The sequence below is a fragment of the Artibeus jamaicensis genome, unplaced genomic scaffold, assembly GCF_021234435.1.
Source record: "Artibeus jamaicensis isolate MK-2021 breed Jamaican fruit bat unplaced genomic scaffold, CSHL_Jam_final scaffold_537, whole genome shotgun sequence".
Taxonomy (NCBI): Eukaryota; Metazoa; Chordata; class Mammalia; order Chiroptera; family Phyllostomidae; genus Artibeus; species Artibeus jamaicensis.
Window position 1 is genome coordinate 7,972,851 of NW_026522047.1, and position 23,960 is coordinate 7,996,810.

The 23,960-nt window shown below is 41.9% G+C and overlaps 1 protein-coding gene and 1 long non-coding RNA gene across 2 annotated transcripts in view; one reads left to right on the forward strand and one right to left on the reverse strand.

Moving 5' to 3' along the window:
• Nucleotides 1-322: 322 nt before the first annotated feature.
• Nucleotides 323-13,533, reverse strand: PGRMC2 (progesterone receptor membrane component 2). The gene is made up of 3 exons (XM_037129877.2): nucleotides 13,095-13,533; nucleotides 2,722-2,877; nucleotides 323-1,534 (listed from the first exon to the last, which is right to left on the reverse strand). The coding sequence occupies exons 1-3, from the start codon at nucleotides 13,510-13,512 to the stop codon at nucleotides 1,437-1,439; spliced, it is 672 nt and encodes a 223-aa protein (XP_036985772.2). The 5' UTR covers nucleotides 13,513-13,533; the 3' UTR covers nucleotides 323-1,436.
• Nucleotides 13,534-14,076: 543 nt separating this feature from the next.
• The window catches only part of LOC119037651 (uncharacterized), a 204,493-nt gene continuing 194,609 nt past the window's right edge, over nucleotides 14,077-23,960 (forward strand). The window contains exons 1-2 of the long non-coding RNA XR_005080257.2: nucleotides 14,077-14,144; nucleotides 18,607-18,714. This is a non-coding gene — a long non-coding RNA (uncharacterized LOC119037651). The remainder of the gene's footprint in view (nucleotides 14,145-18,606; nucleotides 18,715-23,960) is intronic.

Genomic DNA, 23,960 nt, shown 5'->3' on the forward strand with positions numbered 1-23,960 from the left:
AGTCTTCTGTGTCCAGGAACTACTGCCTGGAGTGCTATTACTTGTAGTATAATCAGCTGGCATCAAAAATATAAAGTAAAAATATGTACCTTTTTATATGTCAATTCTTACCTGAATAATCTCAGATCTCTTAGAGCATTCCACCAAGTGGAATTTCCTCCTAAGGTTACAGTGAATGTGGTACAACGTGTACAACTTGGTTAACCAGAGCCTGCTTTTTCGTTTCCAAGATCTTCCTTATCGAGAATCAAGTGCACAATCTCGACTGCCGTATCATAATGCACTGGCTTCCGGTTTGTATATCAAGTCCAACTCAAGCGCATTTTGGTTTATCATACATGCTTTATTAAAATGGTACTGGTATGTACAGTATCTGCAGAGTCCCTTCCAAGGTGCTCCCACACACTCACACACACCCACACGACATCCACACTGCGGCTCCATGCACCCACACTAGTGAGCTGTGAGGGTCAGACTCCTCAAATTAGGCAGCTGTTGGGGGGAGAGTTGTTGATTTGGTTTTCAGTTTTTTTTGAAAAGAGAAAAGCATGGGGAATGCGTTTGGCCATTACAATGCTAACTGAGTTTGTGTACAATGACGTATGTGGCAGTAACACTGAATGTTCCTTTTACATTCTATATACACAGAATGACATCAAGGTTTTGTGGTCAACAGACTATTCCACCTTCGGTCTCAATGCTGCTTGTAGTGACTTCTAACTCAAATATGGGCTTTCCCTAAAAACAATTCAAGTCTATGTACGTGAAATAAGGCACAATTAATATTGATTTGATATAGTGGAAGGGACGGGACGAAAACTATTGCAAATGATGTTACTATTGGGGTTGCTTAAATCCACTTGAAATCCCGTCTCCTAATATCCAAAGATTTCTTAGAAATAAAGGGTTTTTTTCCTTCCCTTTTCCCTGATAAAACCCAACAAGAAAAGTTTTGGGATTCACATTTTAATGTTGCGGTAGCCTAAACGACCCAGACTGCTGGGCACCCTGCCTCTCCCGCCCAGACTCCTCCTTCCCGCAATACTGAAACAGAAGCGCAGCGCAGGGAATGGGAATCCCTCACTGTTTCTGAGATTTGTACACAAATACATCTGGTTGTCTTTGATTTCTTTTCTCCTAAAAGAAAAAGTAATCTTGTTAACTTTCTTGCTCTTTTAAAACAAAAAAATCCCTGTCTCCTTCTCTTTCAGGATGATGAAGCCCCACATTTACCAGACATTACAAACAACTGCAACAAATGAGTTTGGCAGCATAAATAACGTCTAGTATTCAAATCTTCTTAGACTTGTTTAGCTTGTACAGTCTGTTGAATGTTTTTTGCAGCAGGTGAACCAAACCCAAAGACGCTGGACATTCTGTGAAAAGGAGTAAGAATTGCAGTTCTGAAGGCCCCTGACTTTGGTTGTTTACAAAGTTCAATCCTGTTTATTGTGATCCTTGGTATCTTCTTCATCTGTGTATTCTGATGGTTCTTCTCCTGGTTTTAGCAGTCTGCCTACATAATCGTATTTTTCTGAAAGACACATCAAAAGAAAATCAGTAGTGATCAAACTTGTTTCACTATTCCATTATATAGCAGGGGAGGCATCTGCCTCTCCTGGAATCACATAGAATAAACTCAATGTTTTCTACTGCTCACCTTTGCTGGTCTTTGTACTCATGTAAAGCTTGAACAGAAGAAAACAGGATTAGGGAACTTACAAAGCTCGGGAATTGTGCTTTGCAAGAGACTGTTCCATACTACCGCTTATTAGTCAAGGACACAGCATCAGAATCTCTTAGACATCTCTTTAAAAACTGAATGAATGCCCAGGACCCTTCTCAGAGGTACTTATCCCAGGCTGGGTGAGGTCTGGAGATGTAATCCAGAACTGGTCTCTGTTGTACACTGTGAGTCTCAGAATAGTTCCTTAAATCTTAATAGCCCTAAGTATTATAATTAAAGAAATAAATTGGCAACATAGAGCATTTTTTAGTTATTTAAAAACCTATAAATATATTGAGCTTTTTACATAGAACAGAGATGAAATAAAATGTAGTATTCCTTCCTCTATCAAATTGTCTTCTTAGATCTGTTACACTGTCTGTTTCCATGTCACCAGGTGTTTAATGGAGAGCACTGTTCTTTCCAAGTTGATACCCCTTCAGTTATTTCTTGGTCAGGAATTTGAACCTAGGTTAATTGAACTTGACAAACCAAGAGGAGAAGATGGGAGGACAGTGTTTTACTGTAGAACCAGTACAAGCGCCAAGAAGCCAGAGGGGATCCACAGGTCACACAGGTCCAGAGTGTCACACTGGTGCTAATAATTGATGTCATGAGGGTATGAGAAATGATATTTTTCCCTTACAGTTCAAAGGTAAGATCAATAAAATCATTTAGAATAAATTATAATTATACTATCACATTAGTAGTAATCAGTTCAGTTATAAGCCTGTATTTTTTAAAAAAAACTATACCTTAATAAACAAGGCTTATACCAGTAAAGGTGTCACAATTTTACTTGGACTTATAGTTTGTAACAAGTCAATTTTTAAATATGAATTTTATAAATCCCGTGTAACAATCATCTTGCTATATCGAATAATGATGGTGATGAAAACATGGCGTCCTTGGGCTCGCAAAGAACGTGAAATAGCGTCCTCTAGTTCTTCGGCCATAATTTAGCATTTCCAAGGAACCCAACAAAATAAAGGTACCTTTAAACTGCATTTCCCATTCTCGAACACTTTCCATCTGTACGGCATTCAAATCTGAGAGATCGTCATATTCGTCTTTAAGTGCATCTTTATCTAGGCAAAATGTCGCCAGTCCTCTGGAGGCGTCCCTACCAGCAAATATTCCATATGGACCCGCTGGGGGAAAGAGAAGTTGTTTAGATTACCTAACGATATTTTAGACTGTCTCAAAGGCAAAAGTCAAAGAAGCCTCATAATTAGTCATATATGGTACATGGCCTTACTTTTAAAACATGCACAGATACCAGATGGGGCAATGAGAAAAAATGTCTTGGAAATCTGCCTTTTTGACCAAAGTAAAGATTTTCACAGATAATTTAAACCCTAAATTTGAATTATTTCAGATGCCCAAAGGCTTGTATTCAAAGATGAAGACTGTGAGGTATTAGGGAGAATAGGAACTTTGAGCCATTAGGTTTGGAAGCCAGCTTCCTTCCAGACGATGCTTTACTGACAGCACGGCCACTGGAGAAGTACTGTGCGAAGACTCAAGTGAACTGTGGGTCCAAACCGTTTTCCTCTGCCCAGTGCAGGCGGCATGTACTTCCGCGAGCGCAGAGACGGAATCATCTTTGTCCTGCAGTGACTGCTCCAGTGCCCAGAGCCCAGGTGATGGCCAACGAACCTTCCTGAATAAAGGTTCGATCACAAATACGACCCATTTCAAAATAAATACCACCTGGTTACCATAATATACTCACATTATCTACATAAATTAAGAAAAGTATTAAGGAATGTAATGGGGTTCATCTGTCCCTACTTCTGGGAAACGGCGTGGCTATAAAGAACAGTTCATGAGCTGACGGGGGAGCCCTCCGCAGTTCGTCCTCGACAGCAGTAACTGTCTTACCTGCCCCTCCCTGAGAGCCTAGCACGGTGCCTATGTTCCTCTGAACTGGGAACGTAGTTTCTTCCAAACGAATTAGCTGCAATCCCAAACAAAAAGAAACTAGATTTTGACCCTTTACATTAAACAGATTCACTTATGGTAACCAAAATCTCCACCTAAATATAGGTTAAAAAGACTTCAGTTGCTGAAAACAAATACAAATAAATAAAATGGAAACAAACCTAATTTTTTATATCAAGAAATGGGTTATATAATTATAGCATGTAATTTAACAGAAGAGAATGAGGTAACTGTACAGATATAGAAGTCTATGATATATTAACTGGAAAAAGCAATTCAGAAGAGTGTGTATGCACATACACACATATATATGATGACTCACTTTGAATTAAAGAATATACATGTATGCACACTTTACACTCTGTATATGCATGAAAAACACCAGGAAGAATATAGACCAAACACTTAACAGTGGCGATGTTTCTAGGGAGTAGAGGGGAAGTTTTTACTTCATGTAACTGGTAAAGTCTGGCTACTGAAGAAATGATTTTTATAATAACCTTTTAAGAGGTAATTCTGTCTTCATCTTAGGCCGCAGAGCATGTAGAATTATTCTGTTTTCAAAGTTGTTTTAAGAATTACATGCTAATAAGATTTCCAAATAGATAATTTTTGAAAAGGAAAAATATTTCTTGAGTCTGAAACTCATCCATACATGCCAAAGGTAATTCAGAGAAAATTTTGAAACCACGATTACTGGCTTGCTTGAGTGAAAGAGTGGTCAGTGAGAGAGCTACTGTCTAGTTAACTGAACGAAGTATTTTCTTCTAAAGAGAAGTAAACAAGTAGAAAAAACTGGAAATTCCTTGATTTTTAAGTTAGAATGATGACTATACCCATTTTCATCTTTGAAACATTTAGGAAACTAAAGGTTATGGGTCAGACAGCATTTGTACCTTTGAGAGTGGGATTCAAAATTGTAAACAGACAAAATCCTAAACATCTGTGAACATGAACTTCAATGACAGAAGCACTGGCACCACAAAGCTCACTGAATGTAAGAAACTCACTGTCTGAAAAGTTCAGGGCATGCACCCAGAAGTGGCGTCAGCAGTACATTTTAAAGGTAGTATTTATTAGGTATTGCTACATTAATAAGAAAGTAAAAGGTGATACTATATATTTTTTATCCTGCTTTTCCCATTCTTATGTATTTTCCATATTGCTACTTAATATTAGGTGACTATCACAATTATCATTTGGTTACTGAATTTATTTAATCATTCTATAATTCAAAATGAGAGAATTAAGAAAAAAGCTATAGACACCAACAGCTAGCTTTTCCTAGCATTTTGTTGTTGTATTTACCTCCCTGGCCTACAATCCAGGCTACTTAGGGTACTTCAGAGTATAAACCATAAAGTACCTCTAAACTGTAAAAAGGAGAAAAGAAGAGCATTATAAAAACAACAATCAGAAACCCCTCCACCTTTGAGCACATTACTATATATCTGTATCTTCTCCAGTAAAATTCTCTGCCAGCTTCCCCACGGAGGCCTTGACGATGGATGAATGTAAAAACAAAACTTCATAAAACATGTTTTTTAGACGGCTAACTCAGTAAGAATGACTATGAATCAACAATTACTAACTCAAGCCTAATTCTATACAAAATGTTTTGCTAACTCTTGAACAGAAAAGAGTGATCTGGTGATTAACTTATTTCCGCAATCTCCAGACAATACTGAAGGTTCTCCACAAGTATGAAATTTCCTTCCAGAAGCACTTAACTTCTGAAAAGGTGTTTTTGCTAAATTTCTTTACTCTTTCCTGTGAGACTGTAAAGAACATAACATTAAGATTAAGAACTAGAACTGGAATTGGATGGGCTCATCAGAGAAGTAGGACCTGAGGTCTAATTAAAGTCCATTTCTCTGCATTCGTAACACAACCAGAAGCATGCTAAGAAGTCAGCGACACTTCCCCATTCCACTACCCTGTTACAGCAAACTTTTATGTTACTGATCCCGGTATGTCGGGAATAACCGTTTATAAGCCCACGTAGAATGAGAATCCTAAGGTGAAAATAATAGCTCAGACTTAATCATCATCTACTAAAATATAATAACAGTAAAGGTAACAGTAAAAGTGTTGGAGAAAGAAAAAAGCTCAGTGCAAAAAGTCTAAGTATGATACAAAACACAACAGCCTAAAATGAAGATAAATTTGAATATGTAAAACTAAAAATATTGGTGTGGTTTATAAAACAACAAACTAAAAAGGCAAACAATTCAGAAAAACATTTGCAGCAAAGGTTGACTTATTTTTTAAAGAACACCAAAAATCTGTAAGAAAAGACCAATATCATGATTGAAAAACTGTGGCAAAGAATAAACAAACAGCTATTTGCAGGAAAGAAAATGTAAGTGACTCAAATTTTTGAAGATGTCCAACCTCACTAAGAAAAAGAAATGTAAACTTCTCAAACTGACAAAGACCAAGAAGTTTAACATCACGTTTCTGTCAAGGGTATGAAAGACAGGCCTTTTCATGGAAGTGTAAATGGGTCCAACTTCTTTTGGAGAGCAATTCAGGAAAAAGTTCCCAAATTAAAGATGTACAAGCACACACCCTAAAACTTAGTAATCCTACTTCTAGGCATTTATTTTATAGATAATTATAATTTTACTCAGATGTATAAAATGACATTTACCAGAGTATCTATAGCAGTGCCATGGAATAACATGAAACTAGGAACCATTTAAATGTTCATTAATAAACAGTAGGCTGTTTGATTATTACATATTCACATAATAAAGTATTATGGATATATTGAAAAGAATGACAGTCTCTCAAGATATTAAAGTGTGGTTAAAATAAAGGTTTGCATAGTGCGCTACAACCAGTGTGGGGAAGGACACACCCACCTGCTACGGGCAGAGAAAGCTGTGGGGCTACACTCAGTCTAGTGCCTCGAGGCAAGGGAGGGACCGTGGTGGGTAGGTTGTGGGAAGGAGACTTCTATTTCACTATTATTTTAAGTATTCTGTATCTTAAACATGCATTACCTAATAAAAATAGTGTTTTATTTGTTTTCCACCAGGCCCTGTTTTGAAATACACCCCAAATTACTCTACAGTTAGATGTCCACAACCCAAGACTCGTGGAACATCATAGAAAAGACCCCAGCAAACAAAAAGATAGTAATTGCTGAGGGTAAGTTTGCAATGAAAACTATAAACTACATGAAGAAACAAACCACCATGGAGAGGAGTGAGTACATCTAATCGATGGGAGAACCAGCATCCCAAGTATAAGATAACAGATAAAATTACTTAAAATGATTAAGAAATTCAGAGATAGAACATAAGGAAAGATTAAGAGACATGATGGACAGAATGTAAAGCTAATGTGTATCTGAGTTCCAGAGAAAGGAGAGAGAGAATGGGAAAGTCAATAACTGAAGAAATAATGGGTTCGCATTTTCTAAAATAAATGAATGGCACACATCTTCAAATTTTAGTAGAGTCTGGAACAGTTAAAAGAAAGAAAGAAAACCCCTGCCTAGACAAATCCTTATAAAAGAGCTGAACTCCAAAAGCAAAGAGAAAAAAGTCTCCACGACAGCAGTCCTTGCTTACGGGTTCTTGATAGATTCTTGGAAACTGCAGTTAAGCTAAATGATGTACAACAAAACCCATTTTACCATAAGCTAACTGATATAAATAAGCAAGATTTTAAGTTCCTATGGCATATTTCTGGTCACGAAAACTCACCAAACATCTAAATAAAGCCTCAAATGACTTGTAGTAAGCTTGAGATAAATGTGAGCTACACAGACGTAACTGAGGAAAGATGAATAAAAAATGAGAATTCTTTCCAACTCGTGCACTGCAGTTGAGGGGCAAGGGTGGTCAGAGCTTCTTCTGGCAGCTCCATGCAAGAAGGGACCCCCTGTGCACAGGACGCCCGTCCCTCACGGGGCCAGCTCAACATCTGTGCTCTCGCAGAGCAGGACCATGCACACACCCAGGTCACCTAATGTGCACACCTTTGGGCCGTGGAAGGAAAGCGAGTCCCCAGAGAAAACCCATCAGGCACGAACGTGCAAACTCTGCAGAGTGGCGCCGGCTGGGGAAAAAAATCAATATTTTTCCTCATTAATGTTCCAAAGAAACAACGCTGAACGAATCAGTTATTTGAGGACCTGCCGTACAACCAAAAGGGAAAAGACATATAAATCCAAAGAATGAAAAACAAACCGAAAGAAGACTTACCATAGAAGACAGTAGCATAATACCACTGAAGATTTTAGGTACAATAACCACCTACAATTTTGTATCTTAAACCTATACTACTATTTCTGATTGAGGGAAGACAGAATCAGAACTTTTTTCTACCAATGAAAAATACTCTAGGATGTACCTCACTAAACTGAAAACTGAACCCTGAGCAAAGGAAGAAGAGGCATGAAACGGCAGTGAATAAAGAAAACCATGTCGCCCTGGCTGGTGTGGCACCGCAGAGAACCAAATTGAGCACCAGCCTGAGAACCAAAAGGTCACCGGTTCCATTCCCCACCGGGGTACATGCCTGCGTTGTGGGCCAGGTCCCTGGTTGAGAGTGTGTGAGAGGCAACCAACTGATGTATCCCCATCAGTGTTTCTCTCACACACTGATGTTTCTCTACCTCTTTCTTTCTCCCACTCTCTCTAAAAATAAATTAAAAAATAAATACTGTCTCTAGTAAAAAGTTAAGGAAATCACCAAAAGAATAGAAACAGAATGTACCCAAATCAGTATGAGAGAAAAAGTAAAAGAAATTTAAAAACATCAATCCAAGAAGGGGGAAAAAAAGTGGGAAAAAGGCAAGGAAAAGTATGACAAAGAAATTAGTAAATAAGATGGCAGAAATAAACTTCAATAACTAGTAATGACAAATGGATTAAGGTGTTAGAAGACACCTTAGAGGTGATGATACAATGGGAAAAAAATCTTGCTATTGGCTATTTATAAGAGAAAAATAAAACATAACAGATTAGTTGAAAGTAAAATGATGAAGAAAGAAATACAGAGGTAATACTAATCAAACAATGGCCAAAGCCAAATCTGAAAACCAGGAAGCAGCACTGAAATGAAATCCAGGCAACTCCTCCTCAGTGTGTAAAAATGGATCTGAGATCCTGTATTGAAAATCTGAGATGCGATGCAGGTTCGAAGAGCACAGTGATGTCTGTCGTGGGTGTGGGAGTGACGAGGAGTGTGCTGCCTCACAGACTGCAAGTGCTGCTGGGAGAATGTGAATGGCTAACTCCAGATGTTACTAAATCTAGTCTTCCAGCTTTAATAACATCTTGCGCCTTCATACAGGCTTTAAACTACCCTCTTATAATGTGCAACAGTATTTAACACAAATACAATTCCTTCAAAGATTAAAAACAACAGAATGATTTTAAACTCAGAGGAGCCAACCAAGTAGGTATTGCAGAAAAGACTAGTATACATTTGACCAGACTATTAAAATTCATCAGAAAACGAAACTGATCCTTTTATCTTACTGGTAGGCAGTGGATGTGAATGGGCATGGAGCCTTAAAAACAGACCCAGAGGGCTGCAAAGCAAGAAGCTGGGATGAGAGCTGGGGAGTGTCCGTGGGACACCCACGAAGGAGCAGGTGAGGTTGGACCTGGTCTATATGGTACAAGTCTTGCTTCGACTGCAATTCTGCAAACTGTAAGTGAACATACTGCAGATAAAGTTCAACAAAAGAAAAAGGAAAACACTTGAAAGGAACATGTATTCCTTTGGCCAACTTCCCAAATATTAGAAATCTCATCAGGTACTTCTCATGTATGACTTATTTTTCTTTCCAATGTAATTTAAATGTTGAGTTGAGCCCTAGCCAGGTAGCTCAGTTGGTCAGAGTGTTGTTTGTATGCCAAGGTGTGGGTTTGATCCCCAGTCAGGGCACATACAAGAATCAACCAATGTGTGCAGAAATAAGTGGAACAACAAATCAATGTGTCTCTTACTAAAATCAGTAAATTTTTTACAAAAAAATTTAAAGTTGAAGAAAATACATTTTTGGTATATATCAAAATACTCTTCATAGAATTAGGGGGTAGTAATATATCTAGATTTCAGAAACATGGGATAAACAATGAGAAAGGTAAACAAACTGTATATGATCTTTTGCCATCTTAAAGAATAAAAGGCTGTTTTTAGCAGAGTTCCACTGCAGTAGTATTCAATCAAATCATTTAGAATTATCTGTTTGAATCTTCCGAATCTATTCACCCTGGAAACCTGCGACATTATGTTGTGATGTAATGTGAAGGGATGACTTGTGAAGCCAGTTACACTGGGTTTGATTTCTAGCTTTGCCACTTACTAAGTATGTGACTTTGGGCAAAACCTCTCTAAGTTTATTTCCACATTTCTAAAATGAGAACATCTTCAGAAATGGAAATACCCAATAGTGTGCACTGTTCAATATGGTAGCTGTGTGGCTTCTGAGCACCTGAAATGTGGCCAGTATGACTGACTAACTTGATTCACAATATTTTCATCTAATTAATTTAAAAGGTGTGTGGCTACCATACTGTTCAGAACAACATTAAGCCATGAAAGCGTGTTTCTTCTGAGGTTTTAAATTCCTATGGGAACCAGTAGAGGGTATAAAAAAGCAACAGTAAGATAGATTTTCTCCAAGTTTATCCCAAAAAGCAGTTTAGCTGAACTAGTGTAAACAGCCTTTGTGGTCAAATATATCTGGACTCGAATGCATGTCTGTGTGAACAAAGCCAATTCACCAAAACTTGAGGCCCCCCCCCACCCCATCTGAAGGACGGGAATACCTAAGAACCTCACTGAGTCCCTGTGCAGATGTCAAATTAATGGGTCTGGTACATTGAACAGTAGGTGCTTAACAAATCGGGCTTCCTTTCTCTCCCCACATTCGCTGTTTCTCACATGACCACTTTCCTCATGTGCTGACCAAGTGCCTGAACTGTTACTAAATTTAATATTAACAAATGTAATTAATGTCAACTGTTTGCCAAGGTGCTTACCCACTAAATTGTCAGTGTTTAATTTTTTTTAAGATCTTGAACTTTAAAAATGACCCCCCAAAATACCTTTAACATAGGAAAAACACCCTATGAAAACAACCTTTAATTCTAAAACCATTATTGTAAATTGGGAGTGCGTATAGGCTAAGCACAGAAACTAGGTAGGTTTTCTGGTGCCCTTAGCTCATTCTCTCAAGCTACGAAGATTCTCAAATAAGTAGTGCTTCACAACTATTCTCCTACAGAACTGCTTAATTGTTTGAGAATAAAAATAAAAATTAAAACAAAAACTGGACTTCATGTTTCATAGCCAGAAATTTGCCTTCAAGACTTTTGCAAAGTGCTACAACTTTACATATTCCAAGCCCATAACTTTACGGTTCCTTTCAATAATAAAACACTCTAAATAGCTCTATTAGGTTGCTGATCAATACCTAGAATAAAATAGTGGACTATGGCTCCCAGGCTGTTCATTGGGACCCAGGAATTAGTGGAGGCTAACCTAAACTGACTTCTCCGTTGTCATCTGAGGAGTCCCCTCCCTGCTCAAGCCACACAAAGGCTATCTACATTACACCTATGACTCTTATCTTAATTTTTAATTTCTGTGGCAGAACGTTTGCCACGAGAAGCTGCCAAATGGTGTCTATGATTCTTGGCTATTTTCAGATAGTGGCAAGGCATAACGTGTGAGAACAAATATGCTTCTTTGCACTAAAACTGTTTGCTTCACTGTCAGTTTAGACAGGCTACGAAGGCAGATCTTTTAGTTGGGTAAGCTCTATGTTAAAAAATCGAAGTTTCTAATCACTGGACACACATTTTAATATAAATGGGGAAAAATTTTAGGTACAAAAACACTGTATAAATCCTTACTAAACAACTTTTACTATATTTAATTTGGTCTGTGCATCTAAATACTGTACTTTGGCCCTATTGTCTCACATGCTCTTAAGTAAACAAAAACCTATTAACCATCTCAGCTGATATAAACCATTTGTTTTTCACAGTCATATAACAAGAAGCAAAATACTGTATAAGCTATGGAGGACTTAGTAAGGCTGAATGTAGACATACACACAAAAACACAAGCAACTAAGAAATTGTTCAATACATAAAACCTCCAATTTCGTATCTTCATTCTAATCAACAAACAACACACCAGAGCACTTCTATTTTCCAGCCACCAAACACTAAAATCATAAGTATATATTTGCAAGTGTCAATGACTCTCATGCACCAACAGACTGAATCAAAGAGGAAACCAACTTGTCTTTAAGACTTGCTGCCAACCCTCTTGACTCCAAGGCTTGGACATTCTCTTTCTAAATAACTCACTCTAGGTCTCTACTTTCATTACTTGTTTTTTATTAGAGTCACTTTTTTAAAGCTTAGAAATAATTACTACACAACCAGGATGTACAATATTGCTCAATTTTATGGTACACCAACAGGATCCATGAGTCTGAACTGAACCTTATTAGCATGATCGGAAACGTATGCTATAACTACACAGTAAAAGGGGTTTCTACACCAACTAGCCTGCACACCCAATTCTCTGAAAGCAAAGTTCTAAATGTGTTTAACTTGCAGAACGGCCTGGGAGTATGAATTTATAGCTTTTTAAGTTTCTTCTGTGAAAACACAGTATAAACGTGTATTTGAATACCTGCCTTCCTACTATAAAAAGAGAAACCAGACTAGACTGACATGCCTGCTGAGTATATGAGCTCCACCCCCAAAACTCTGGGCGAATACCTTGCTAGTCTTTCTTAACATCTGCATTCTGGTCTATCCTCATCCTACATACATTGTTAATCTTGGAAAGCATCTCCATACAAAAACTGGTTAAAAAAAAGTCTGAGATGTTGCTTATATGCCCAGACTTCAGACTAGAGGGTTGGGTCTTGGAACTACGTGTAGTAAAACGTGGCCTTACGGGGAGTAGTAGTGGGAAACTGGAGATCGGTGGCAAAAAGAGTAAAGAAATGGAAACTGAATTACAAGGCCTAGAACCTGAGGTCCCTCCCTTAGAAATCTCCTCTGCCCCCACCCATCTCAGGAATGAGACAGCTCGGGGAAGCTGGAGGGGCCAGACAGGACTGGCGACAACCAAAAGGATTTTGAAAAATTCCTTTTGCGAGAAATGGGATGGAATTAAGATGAAAGCTGAGAGCTATTTCCTGGGGCAACACTGGGCTCGGCCCCCGAATTTAGGGGGTAAATAGGAGGTGCCCGAGGCTGGGGGTGTGTGCGGGGCGGACGGTCCCAGGTGCCGCAGCCAAGGCACGGAGGTCCACACTTCCATAAGGCTGGGCCAACCAGCCCGGGGCCCAGGAGCCTCTTCATCAAAAAGGGGTAGCACTTGAGCTGCAGGGGGGTGCCCTTCCCCTCCCCTTCCAGCTCCTCCTTACCAGGGCCGTAGAACTTGCTGCCTTTGGTCACATCGAAGACTTTCCCATTGACCGCGAGCAGAATGCGCGGGGTGCGGGACCCGTCGTATTGGCGCAGCTGCTCCAAACTGAAGTCGCGCTTCTTCATCCGCGGCAGAGTGGCAGCGGGGCTCTCCTCGCCAGACCCTGCCCCAGCGCCCAGACCCCGTCGCCCCCAGCGCACCCACAACCGGTAGGCCCCCAGCAGCACCAGCGCCACCAGCGCCACGTTCAGCAACATCTCCCCGCCTCCCGTCAGAAGGGCCAACGCTGCTGCCACCCAGCCTCCCCCTTCTGCTGTAGCTCCCGCGACGCCCGGACTCCCGCTGCTGCCGTCCCTGCTGCTCTCACTGCCACTCCCCAGGGTGCCTAGATTCACGTCCCCATCACCCGCCGCCATCACTGCCCGCCAGCACCTTCCTCCTCGTCCCCGCCCCCTGCCCTCCCCAACCCCACGACCAGCCCCGCCCATTTTGGGGCTCCCCAGCCAATAACGTGAGGGAAGGGGGCGGGGTCATGCCGGCTCCGGATTGGGTGTTGACGGGGTAACGTTGTCTGGGATCTCCCTCCCCTCCCCTTTTTTGCTGGCCGCGCTCTGGAGCGACGCCCCGCCCACCTCGCCCCACACATCCCTGCTCTCATTTCTGGCCTACACTCGCTTAAGTAGAAGCGCTGGGCGGGTCTGAAGAAAAATAAGCTGCGCCGGCCCCGCTCGCGCACGTAGGCGGGGCAAGGCTAAGGCGCGTGCGCGGGTTCCGGAGCGCCACGCGCTCTGCTCTTCCCAGTATCCCCTTTTGGAGGCACGCTCGCCCAGTCCCCTCTGTGCGCGTGCGCGTGCGCGCCGGATTCGCTACCCTTCCCAGGCTTTAGGTACGCGTCCTCAAACTCCCGCCTATTTGCCGTCGCTCCGCCCAGGAGCTTCACGTGCTCTGAAGCTGCGGGCGGAGGTGGGGCGTGGCTGGGGCACCTTTCTGAGGGCTCGGGCTGGTGGCTTGTGGGCCGCCGCGACAGTTTATCTGCTGGCACAAACTGGTGAGGGGCGTCTCTTTCCCCTGGGCCTGTCTGGAAGCCAGGAACGTGGGCGTGCAGACACAGCTGCTGCCCAGAACTGTTGGCGACGAGACGGTCTCCGTGGCGCGGTTAGAGTGCACGGAGTCGGCGCCGGGCTGGTTGGGCGCCCGAAACTCTACGGGTTGTTAGCGCTGGCACTGCGCAGTCACTCCCTGGTAGCTTTGGCCTAGGCTGCTGTTGTAGAATTTTCTCGCAGGTGTTGGGGAAGTGCGTAGGATGAAGTGGTGCTGCTAGAGTTTTGTCCTGTTAAGTCCTTAAATTTCCGGCCTGAAGGTCATCTCTGAAGCCTCATTAAGGGCCCCTCAGGTCAGGCGCTCGTTTGCCGAGCTGGCTCCCGCCCAGGTGTGTTTTTTTTTGTGTGTGTGTCGCTGAGTCACCCACCCCGCACACAAACCCTGGCCCCCCACAACTCCTGCACTTCCGTCGTGATGGGCGAATGAAGGTTTATCAAGGCAGTAACAGTTTTTCTTTAACATGAAGCACCGACGCAGTGGAGGGGAGACCTGGGCAAGCCGTGGGGGCGCTCGGAGGGCGCTAAAGACGGCTTGTTAGAGGAAGGAAGAAGGCACGTGGGGGGGGGGGTGCGTAGTAAGGAGGAGCGCAGTCTGGAGAACTAGTTGTAGCCTGTAGTAGTAGCGATGGGTGTGGACCATATGTTGGCGGTTTTGCAGGAGCCACTTATTATAATGAAGGCGCAAATGACCAGATCAAAACTGAGTGGAGTGGGGGAAAGAATAGAGAACCAGTATATTTGCGCAACAGGTGAGGAAAATCAGAACTCAATGATGGCATTGAAGCAGGGGTACACGAGCTTTTTATAAAGGGCCAAATATGAGTAGTGAAGTATTGACAAGTCAGTTCTGCCTTGTAGTGAGAAAGAGGCTCTAGAGGTATCAGCATGACTGGGTCCCAGTGAAACCTTGTTTATGGACACTGAAATTTTAAGTTAATATAATTTTGGGTGTCACGCAGTATCGTTCTACTGATATTTTTAAATCATTTAAATATGTAAAAAACATTTTTTCCCCTCTCTGAAGATACAAAAAACAGCCCACAGGCCATAGTTTGCTGATCCTTGTTTTAGAGGTATTTTCTTGGGGCAGAGTGAACTGGTTTTAATTGGGAATAAGTAAGTAAGTGACCATGTAATCTAACCCCCTCCAATCAGTAATACTTTCGAAAGTGAAAGGGGACACTATTAATTACAGTGGGAGAACAGGAGTAAGAGCACATTGCTATCCCAGGCAAATCTGAATGAGTGGCCATCCTAAGGGAACGGGTGAGAAGTCAAAACTGCCTTAGGACTTGGTAACAAGAAATGGTGGTGCCAGTGATAGAAACAGGGAGGTTGGGCGGAAACTGGTTTTGGGGAGGAGATGGCTGTAGCACTTCCAAGTGTCGTACAGTTGGGACGACATTGAGCAGCAGAAACCACTCCGGAGGCTTTATGTGAGGGGGGACCCCTAAAAAACTTTATTAAAAACTGTGTTCTTACATATTTAAACCTCTTGATGCAACAAACCTATTGAGACTGTCCACTGCTCAAAACAGTTTTGAATTGACAATTTTGTGCCTTTTAGTGCTTTTTGCCTTTTGTTTTTTTGTTTGCTTCACGTCTTCCACATGGGCAAAACATTTCCCTTTGAGGACTTTTTTCATTGGGGAAACTAAAAAAAAAAAACCAGGGTGAGATGGGGTGCATAGGGAGGGTGGGGTACGGTGGTCATGCTGTTGTTTGTCAAAAACTGATGAACACTAAGGGTGGTGTAGGCAGGTGTGCTTGTAACTCACCCATCATGAAATGGGCAAACAGGTTGAAAAGTCCTCAAAAAACATTCACTGAAGCTGAGCACAACCTGTCAGTGACAACAGCTGGTCCACTGATTCAGATGGCTCCTAGAACACGCACCTAGCAGGGGAGTGGTACTAGGGGTTGCCCTCCAGAAGATAAAGAAGATAATTCTGGTTTGTCTTGGTCCTCCCTAGTAGCAGGCCACTCCTTGTATCTTACTGACCAGAACTGGATTACTAGCTATTTCGCAAAGCAGTAACTGACAAAGAGAATGGGACTGCTATGACTGGTTAGTGTTTACCCAGCTTTTAGCAGTTTTCATGGAGGACTGTGGTGTGCATTACCACCCTTTAGCATTGTTGGTTCCTTTCCACTAAATATCAGTGGTGCACAACAGGCACTGTGACACCAAAAACAAACAAATAAAAAACTCTGTTCCTCTCCACCCTACACACACTCCCCACAGAGTTGATACTGGTTGAGAACCACTGGCTGGCTTAAACCAAACAGGATTTACCTTGGAGTTGAATTATGAGTGTGCAGGTTTCTTTTCTTTGATTATTTTGGAGGGAAGGGAGTAATTGAGCAGTACAGAACTTCTGTTGTCAAGGACATAAGTAGGGTGGAGAATGTTGGGTAGGTAACCAATACTGTCTGCCATGGGAATAAAAGATGTTTTCTTTTACACCCTGAGATTAAAGATCTCAGCTTCTCCACACTTAAAGCCCTTCCTTTTTTTTATTTTTTTATTCTTTTTGCCCTCTGAGCAACTTACTCTTCTTCTAGGACCCATGATCCGATCCCTTGCAGTAGGGCATTCCTGTGAATACTGCGGTGACTGGCTGGCTGGTGGTCTGCCCTGTCTTCCCCTCCTTCACTCCCACCTAAAGGAACTAGTCCTATATGCTGATTTCCTTTACTCAGTCAGTCACTTGTCTCCAGTGATGCTCAGTTATCTAAAGGAAAGAACTCAGAAATCTCAGTGGGCACTCAAAGGCTTCTATAAATCCCCAAACGGCTTCCCTGGCCTGTCCTGCAGCAGCAAACCTAACCCACGTTTTCTGTTACTCCTGACACACCCTCTACTGCAGTGATACATTTCCCTTTACAATACCTAGCCCTGTTCCCTTCAACTGCTAAGTTCATTCCCCATTGAAAGAATTTTTTCACGCTGTTTCCTCACTGAGAGCACCTTTCTCTTTCCAACAAGCCAAATTCTGTTACCTTCCAGTTTCTTCTCTAATACTACCTCTGCCCCATGCTTGTGACTACACCAGCCCACACTGATCTCTTTGAATTTCTACGCATTCATTGCCAGTCCCACCAATTACAGCCTTTTATGCTCTTCTTTGGTTCCTCATTGCTCCTTTTGCCTCCGTAGATTTTTTAAAGAAAGTATCTTAATTTTTTAATTATATTTTGATTATACTATTACAGTTGTCTCAATTTTTTTCTCCCCTTTCTCCCCCTCCTCCCTGCACTGCCCCCACCTCCAGTATTCACCCTGTCCCACAGTTCTTGTCCAGGAGTTGTACTTATAAGTTCTTTGGTCTTCTGACTCTTCCACCTTCCTTTTCCTCCTTAGATCCATCCTCCCTTGTCAGGAGGTCATGTACAAGCATCTCTTGTCCTCTACACTCTTTTCTCCTCTTGTTACTCACTTTCCCTTGAGATTTCATGTACTTAGAGATTTACTTATCGTCTTTATGGAAGATATACCTCTCCAGCCATGTCCTCTCTCTGGGAAATATAAATGCTAGTCACCAAATATTTTCATCTGTTTTCCCACACACATGGTAGACTTCCATTTCTCTATTCCTCTGAACTCAGCATGGCCAATGAAAGAGAAGTGATCTGGGTCACTTCCAAGCAAAAGTTTTAAGAACTCATGAGCAATTTCTCAGTCTCTCCTTTTGACACAGTGATGGAATGTTTTAGTTATCTATTGCTGTATAATAAGGTACCCCAAATCTTAGTAACTTAAAACAGTAACCATTTTATTATCTCTGATGGTTTTATAGGTTGACTGAGCTTATGGGCAGTTGCCTAGTTTTGTGTGGGGTCTCTCATGTGGTTCCAGCCAGGTATCATCTGGGGCTGGAGTAATTTGGAGGCTCACCTGGGATGCTAGAATGGCTGAGCCTTTCCCCTTCCAGAGGTGGGGACATAAACTGTACCTCTTGATAAAAACTGGGGAGGAGAGTGACAAAGAATTTTTGTGGCCCTCTTTATCATACCAACCGTATCTGAAATGGTGGCTCCTTCTATCAGCTAGGCCCCTAGAGTCCAGACAAAATGGAAAAGAGCCCTCAGCTAACACACATGGCAGCATGGATGAGAACTATGTCTATGCTGTTCTAAGTCATTGAGATATTTGGGGTCATTTGGTCACAAAGTCTGATCTACAGTGGTGCAAAAATTGGCAGCAGCTATACAGCAAAAAACCCTAAGCACGTCACATTCATATACATGGGTATGTTACAAATGTTAGTGGTTGGTTGGTAGGCAGCATCCAGCTCTGTCTGATTCACTTGCGAATCTTTCAACCAATCTAGCTCCGAAGTTTGAAGTCGATATTTCTCAAACAAGAGAGACTGTTTTTTGTAATCCTGTTCTATTTCCCTGTTTTAGGGGGAAACACTTCTTTCCTACACCAGATGTTTCCTGAAGTATGGAGTAGGCACCACTAACATAACACTTGATACTCTATTCCGGTACTACTAGCAAGTTTCCTGATGTGTAAGTTGGCCACACACAACCCACCTTCTTTCTTCCTATCTATTTTTGCATGGGAGCCAGGCCACCCTCAGAAAGTGTGCTTTCTGCTCTGCTGCTTCATACAGCAAGTTCGCAGGGGCCTGCCTGCCATGCCTAGGGAGGCCTGGGATCAGCCTAAAAGATAGATCTTCTTTTAGAAGGGGAAGGGGAGCGGCCGGTTCAGGAGCTAAGTTCACTGCCAGGCAGTGACAAAACCTCTTACTTGGACTGTAATTCACAAGAACAAGAGAGTTCGATGTTGGACTTTATAACACATGTTGGAACTGATTATGTCAGGCTGTAATTTAGAACAAGATCATTTGATCTCTGAACTTTTCCTTTCTCCCTGAAAAACTCATATTGGGAGGGTTCGTGATCACATGGGGGCCACCTTTTTAGCTCTTAATTTTTATTGTATTTTTATGTTATCATTTGCTCTTCTTCTGGAACTTCTGACTATTTTGAATAAGGTAGTGGGACATCAGTTGAGATAGCAACAGGACAGGTTGTGCTGTATGTAGCCTTGGGTTCCAAATAGCATTAGAGCTGATTTCATTGGTGTATTGTTCTGACTCATTTGGGGCATTCTGCGAACAAAATCTGTTTTTCCAGTGGCCCCAGGAGACCCCACAAAAGAGGTGAAATCAGTATTCGAGAAATGGCCTTATGACAAGGGGAGCAGGACAAACTTGATTGACTCCTGACTGCTTACCCAAGAGGGATACCATATCCCCAGCTGATCCCAGCGACTAAGCTGAAAGAATTTAGGCAATAGTCTTCGTACATCTTTGCCGATATACTTTCCCCAAATAATTTCTAAATTAACGTAAAAATTTTTTGCCATGAATTTAGTTGCAAAAGATTTCTGGTGTAATATAAATTTGAAATTTTTTAAATAAAAAAGGCTATACCACTTAAAAATGAATTTCATGAAATTAAATCCCACAGAAATTGAATACTCACCATCAACTTTTAAAAAAATTTTACCTTATTCTTTTTTCTCTTTGAATTTGTATTTCCATTCTACTTCCCCACATAAATTTTTAAAGTGTATTTTCTATTCCTGACTCCTGCTAACACCCTCACCCACCCCAGTTCCAAAAAATGTTATTGGATTGTTCTTTCAAACTACGAAAGTAGTACATGTTCTTTGCAACAAGTCTAACACAGAGATGTACAAAGAAAAAGTTAAAAATTTCTCCTTTTCTCTAGGCACCCCACACATACATACGCAGTGTGCTTTCAAATATGTATTATTTTAACTAAATTAGATCTATGCTGTACAATGAGTACAGTTCTCCCCTTCCTCCTCCCAAACAATATCATGGATGTCATTCCAGTACCTGCTAGATGCCAGGCACATGCTTTATCTCATTTACGCCACTAGTACCATATGAGGTAGGAACCATTAGCTCCATTGGGTGGACGAGGAACTGAGATGGGATAAATTCGCCAAAGGCCGCCCAGGCAATGACTGCAGAGCAGCAATTTGAATTGGGCAGTGTGGGCCCCCAGTTGATGATGCTAGACACTGCCTCTTACTGTCTCCCAAATAAGGGGATTTTTGGCCTTTTCAATAACTGTATAATGTTCATTTGGATATCCAGAATTTACTCAGTCATTCTCCTATTGATGAATGTAGAAGCTTTTTTATTTTTTGCCACTACTTAAAATGCTTCGTTAATTCTCCAAACTGGGATTTGAGATCAGAGGCCATATTTATTTTATTATACATGGCCGGGCTGCGTTCCAAGGGTTATGTAGCAATCTCACACACCAAGAAATGTGGGACGGTATCTGTTTTTCCTATGCTCTCACTAGTCCTCACAATAACTGATATTTGGGGGGGGAGGGGGGGGCGGGAAGCTTTTGGCACTGTGTTAGTAAAAACAGTGCACCTTTGATTTAATTTGCATGTTTCCTGAGTATGGGTGAGGTTGAGAATTTTTCTGTATGTTTTAGAGATATTTGCATTTCCTTTTCCACGATTTATCTTCATTTCCACTCCTGTTTATTTTTTTCTGTTGGGTTTCGTCTTTGCTCATTTTGGGGAGGAGTGTTTATTGCAATAGTCGTGTTAACCCTTTTTTTTGGATGTGTTCAAATGTTTGTTCACCGTTTGATTTTTGTACAGTATCCTATATAGAAATGCTTAATTTTTAAAAAAGATTTTATTTATTTTTTTTTTTTTCAGAGAGAGGAAAGGGAAGGGGAAAGGGGAGAAGAGAAACATTCAGTTGCCTCTGGTCTGCCACCAACTGGGGGACCTGGCCCACAACCCAGGCATATGTCCTGACCAGAAATTAAACTGGCAGCCTTTTGGTTTGCAAGCCAGCACTCAGTCCACTGAGCTACCCCAACCACAGCCAAATGCTTAATTGTTGGCATATCTGTTGTTTTTTTGCTTCATGCCGTTTGGGTTTCCGGAAATTAATAGGTCTCAGGCAACTCTCTTTATTAAGGGTTGGCCAGGCAGCCACTACTGTCCTTGGAGGGCATCTGCGGGGCGTTGGTAACTTTGTCTAAGGCTGTTTTGCCTTTGCTGCCACTGACAGTCTCCTTCCCAGGAATCTTCTTTCTTGGGACTTGTTACTACGTTCAAGCAAAGCCTTTCTGGCCTGGGTGTCACTTGTCATTTATGAAAGTGTGTTTGCATGTCTTTGCTCTGGTTTTAAGGAGAATCACCATGGCTGCTTCTGTTGTATGTTTTGAGTTTTGGGTCATCATCAGCCTCTGAGTTTTTAAGCTTTTTTGAGGCAGTTTAGAGGGGAGATTTGCTCTTGGTACAAGAACTGTGGATGGTGAAGATAAATTAGTAATGGGGAGGTTGTGGGCTTGAGAGTGAGTTTGACTCTGTCTTTGATGGTGTCTAATCCTGAGGAGGTTGTTCTAAGCCTCAGGGCCCTTTTCCATTAAGTGGAAGTGAGAGCAATACTGCTCTGAGGCCACTTTTTGACAGTGCAGGTCGGCTTCTAACAGTTAATTTAGAAGTTTCTTCCTTTTTGGTCACCTTTCAAGAATATTTTAATGATATCAGCCCTTCACAAATTATCTTGGTACTCGTCTTGACAAAACAACCTTTTTTCATTTGCTGTCAGCCCATAAAAGAAGGATGAACTTTTTTGAACTTTAAAGACTAGAATCCTTTACAGAATCTCTGGAATAAACTGCCCATGTTTCATTGTTGAAAAGAGAAACACTTAAACTCTCGGTGGAAATTAAATTTTAGTTCGTTTTACACAAACGGTGGCCTAGGACCAAGGATCCAACACAGAGCCGGCGTGGGTGGGGATGGACACCAGGGAGAGGAGTCTGGCCTGCATCTGGGTGATTGCAAAATATGTACGGAATTTGTTCCATGTCTTCGCTAACGGGCTCACTGAAAAGAAAGTTAGAAGGGACCTAGAGTTACCAACCAGGCCTGTGTCCTGCCCTCAGACTGGTAGTCATAAAACCAATCAGTAAAGGCAGTTTGTTCATTGTCCATTTGTTAGTATTCCTCAGTGGTAACTAATTTTAGGGGACTTGGCTGCTCAGAAGCTAGGTAGAAGTAGTGAGTTTCAAAAGAAATACCTGACCCTGTGCAATGATCAGCCTCTTACTTCCTTATTTCTTTGTTTCCCAGTGTACCTTTAAGGCGGCAGGGACCTGATCTTAATCTGGATTCATAGATAAGGGGAAGGAGGATTAAACCAGCTCCTAGCATGAAAGCAGTGGCTATCCTTCAAGCTCAGGCCCTGAAGGGATTAGATTCTATGCAGGAATTCAAACCAGCTAACAAATTTGGATGCTACGTGTGAGATACTCTGTGGGGTGTGAGATACTCTGTGGGATGGTGTTGTGTATTCACTGGGAGATGGAGGGGGGGGGGGTTGTGAAAAAGGAAGGCAGAGTTCTTGCCCTCAAGTAGCAGAGGTTGCTAATAACTCAAATGTCCAGGAGACCAGGCACATTTAGTGTCTTTGTGCTTGTAAGAAAATAATAAAGTAAGCATGATAAATGACAACAGATACTGTGTCACTGACAGTAGGAGGCGGAGGTGGGGGAGGTTGCAGCGAGTGGAGTGTCCACTCCTATTTGACAGGAGCAGCCGTGCAGTGATCTAGCAAAGTATGGTCCCTGGACCAGCAGCATCAGAATCACCTAAGCACTCTAGTTAGAGATGAAGGTTTTCAGCCCATCCCAGACCCACTGAATCAGGAACCCTGGGTCTGGGGTTCTGCAGCCTTTGTTTTAACAATCTCTCCCTGTGATTCTGATGCTCCCTAAAGTGAGTATTGCCTCATGAGAATTTGGATCTCGTGTTGCTAGATCTTTTGACTTTTCAAGAGAAGCTAGAAAACTAAATTTTTATGTAAATTTACAGATTTTTTAAAAATTTAAAATGGAGAGGATATATATATAATTTTTTGGTGGAGGAATACCCTGCATAGGCCACACTGTAGGCCAAAGAGAGCACATCCAAGACCGTGTGGTCTCCAGGCTTTCGGTTTCAACTTAAAATAATCAAATATCTTATTGACGATGGAATAATTGAAAATACTGTTGGACTAGAAGTATGACTCTCAGTCTGTGTTTGTGGGTGTGGGAAAGACAGCGGGACATTAGACTATGGCAGGAAGGGGCTTTTATTGTAAAAGCTGCACAGATTCTGATACTTCCCCACCCAGGTGCTTGCCTCCCTCTCTCCAGGGTGGAAGGGCTTCCCCCAGGAGGGCAACAAAGGAGAAAAGGAGCCTGTGTCACAGTTCTAGAGTTCGAGTCAAGTCTTCATCAACTGCTCTCACACTTATCCTTAAATCAAGTCTCGCTCGACAGGCGTGACAGGTATTGTCTCTGTTTGGAGCTGCCTGTCAGCTGCGTGAGGCTGAAGTGATTTGCCTAAGGCCACACCATTTGTCAGGGTGAATGTGGGACTAGATATCCAATGTTACAATTTCTAAACTCCCACATATAATTTTAATTTTTAGTGTGCACGTGCATTTGTTTATCCAAACCACCATGAATTCTTGAAAGGATGTGATGTGGCTTACTACACTGGCTAGTTGGTCTTTCCGTGTCCTGTGACCGAGCCTCAGCTGGTCCCCTCCTGGATCTTCTTCCTTTTGCCTCCTGTGAATCCTCCAAACCAGGCACTTGCTCTGAGACCCATCTCCATCACCAGCTCTGCTCCTGGGCTCTGTCTGTTCCCAGGGTCCTGGGTCTCCCTGTCCTGGCTTGTCTTGACA

Bases quoted from the DNA above. Each gene is read 5' to 3' on its own strand.
- PGRMC2 (XM_037129877.2), bottom strand. From the start codon at position 13,512: ATGGCGGCGGGTGATGGGGACGTGAATCTAGGCACCCTGGGGAGTGGC. The intron at 2,878-13,094 runs GTAAGGAGGAGC...TCTTTCCCCCAG, and splicing joins CAGCAAGTTCTACGGCCCTG to CGGGTCCATATGGAATATTT. The intron at 1,535-2,721 runs GTACCTTTATTT...TGTGTCTTTCAG, and splicing joins ATGGGAAATGCAGTTTAAAG to AAAAATACGATTATGTAGGC.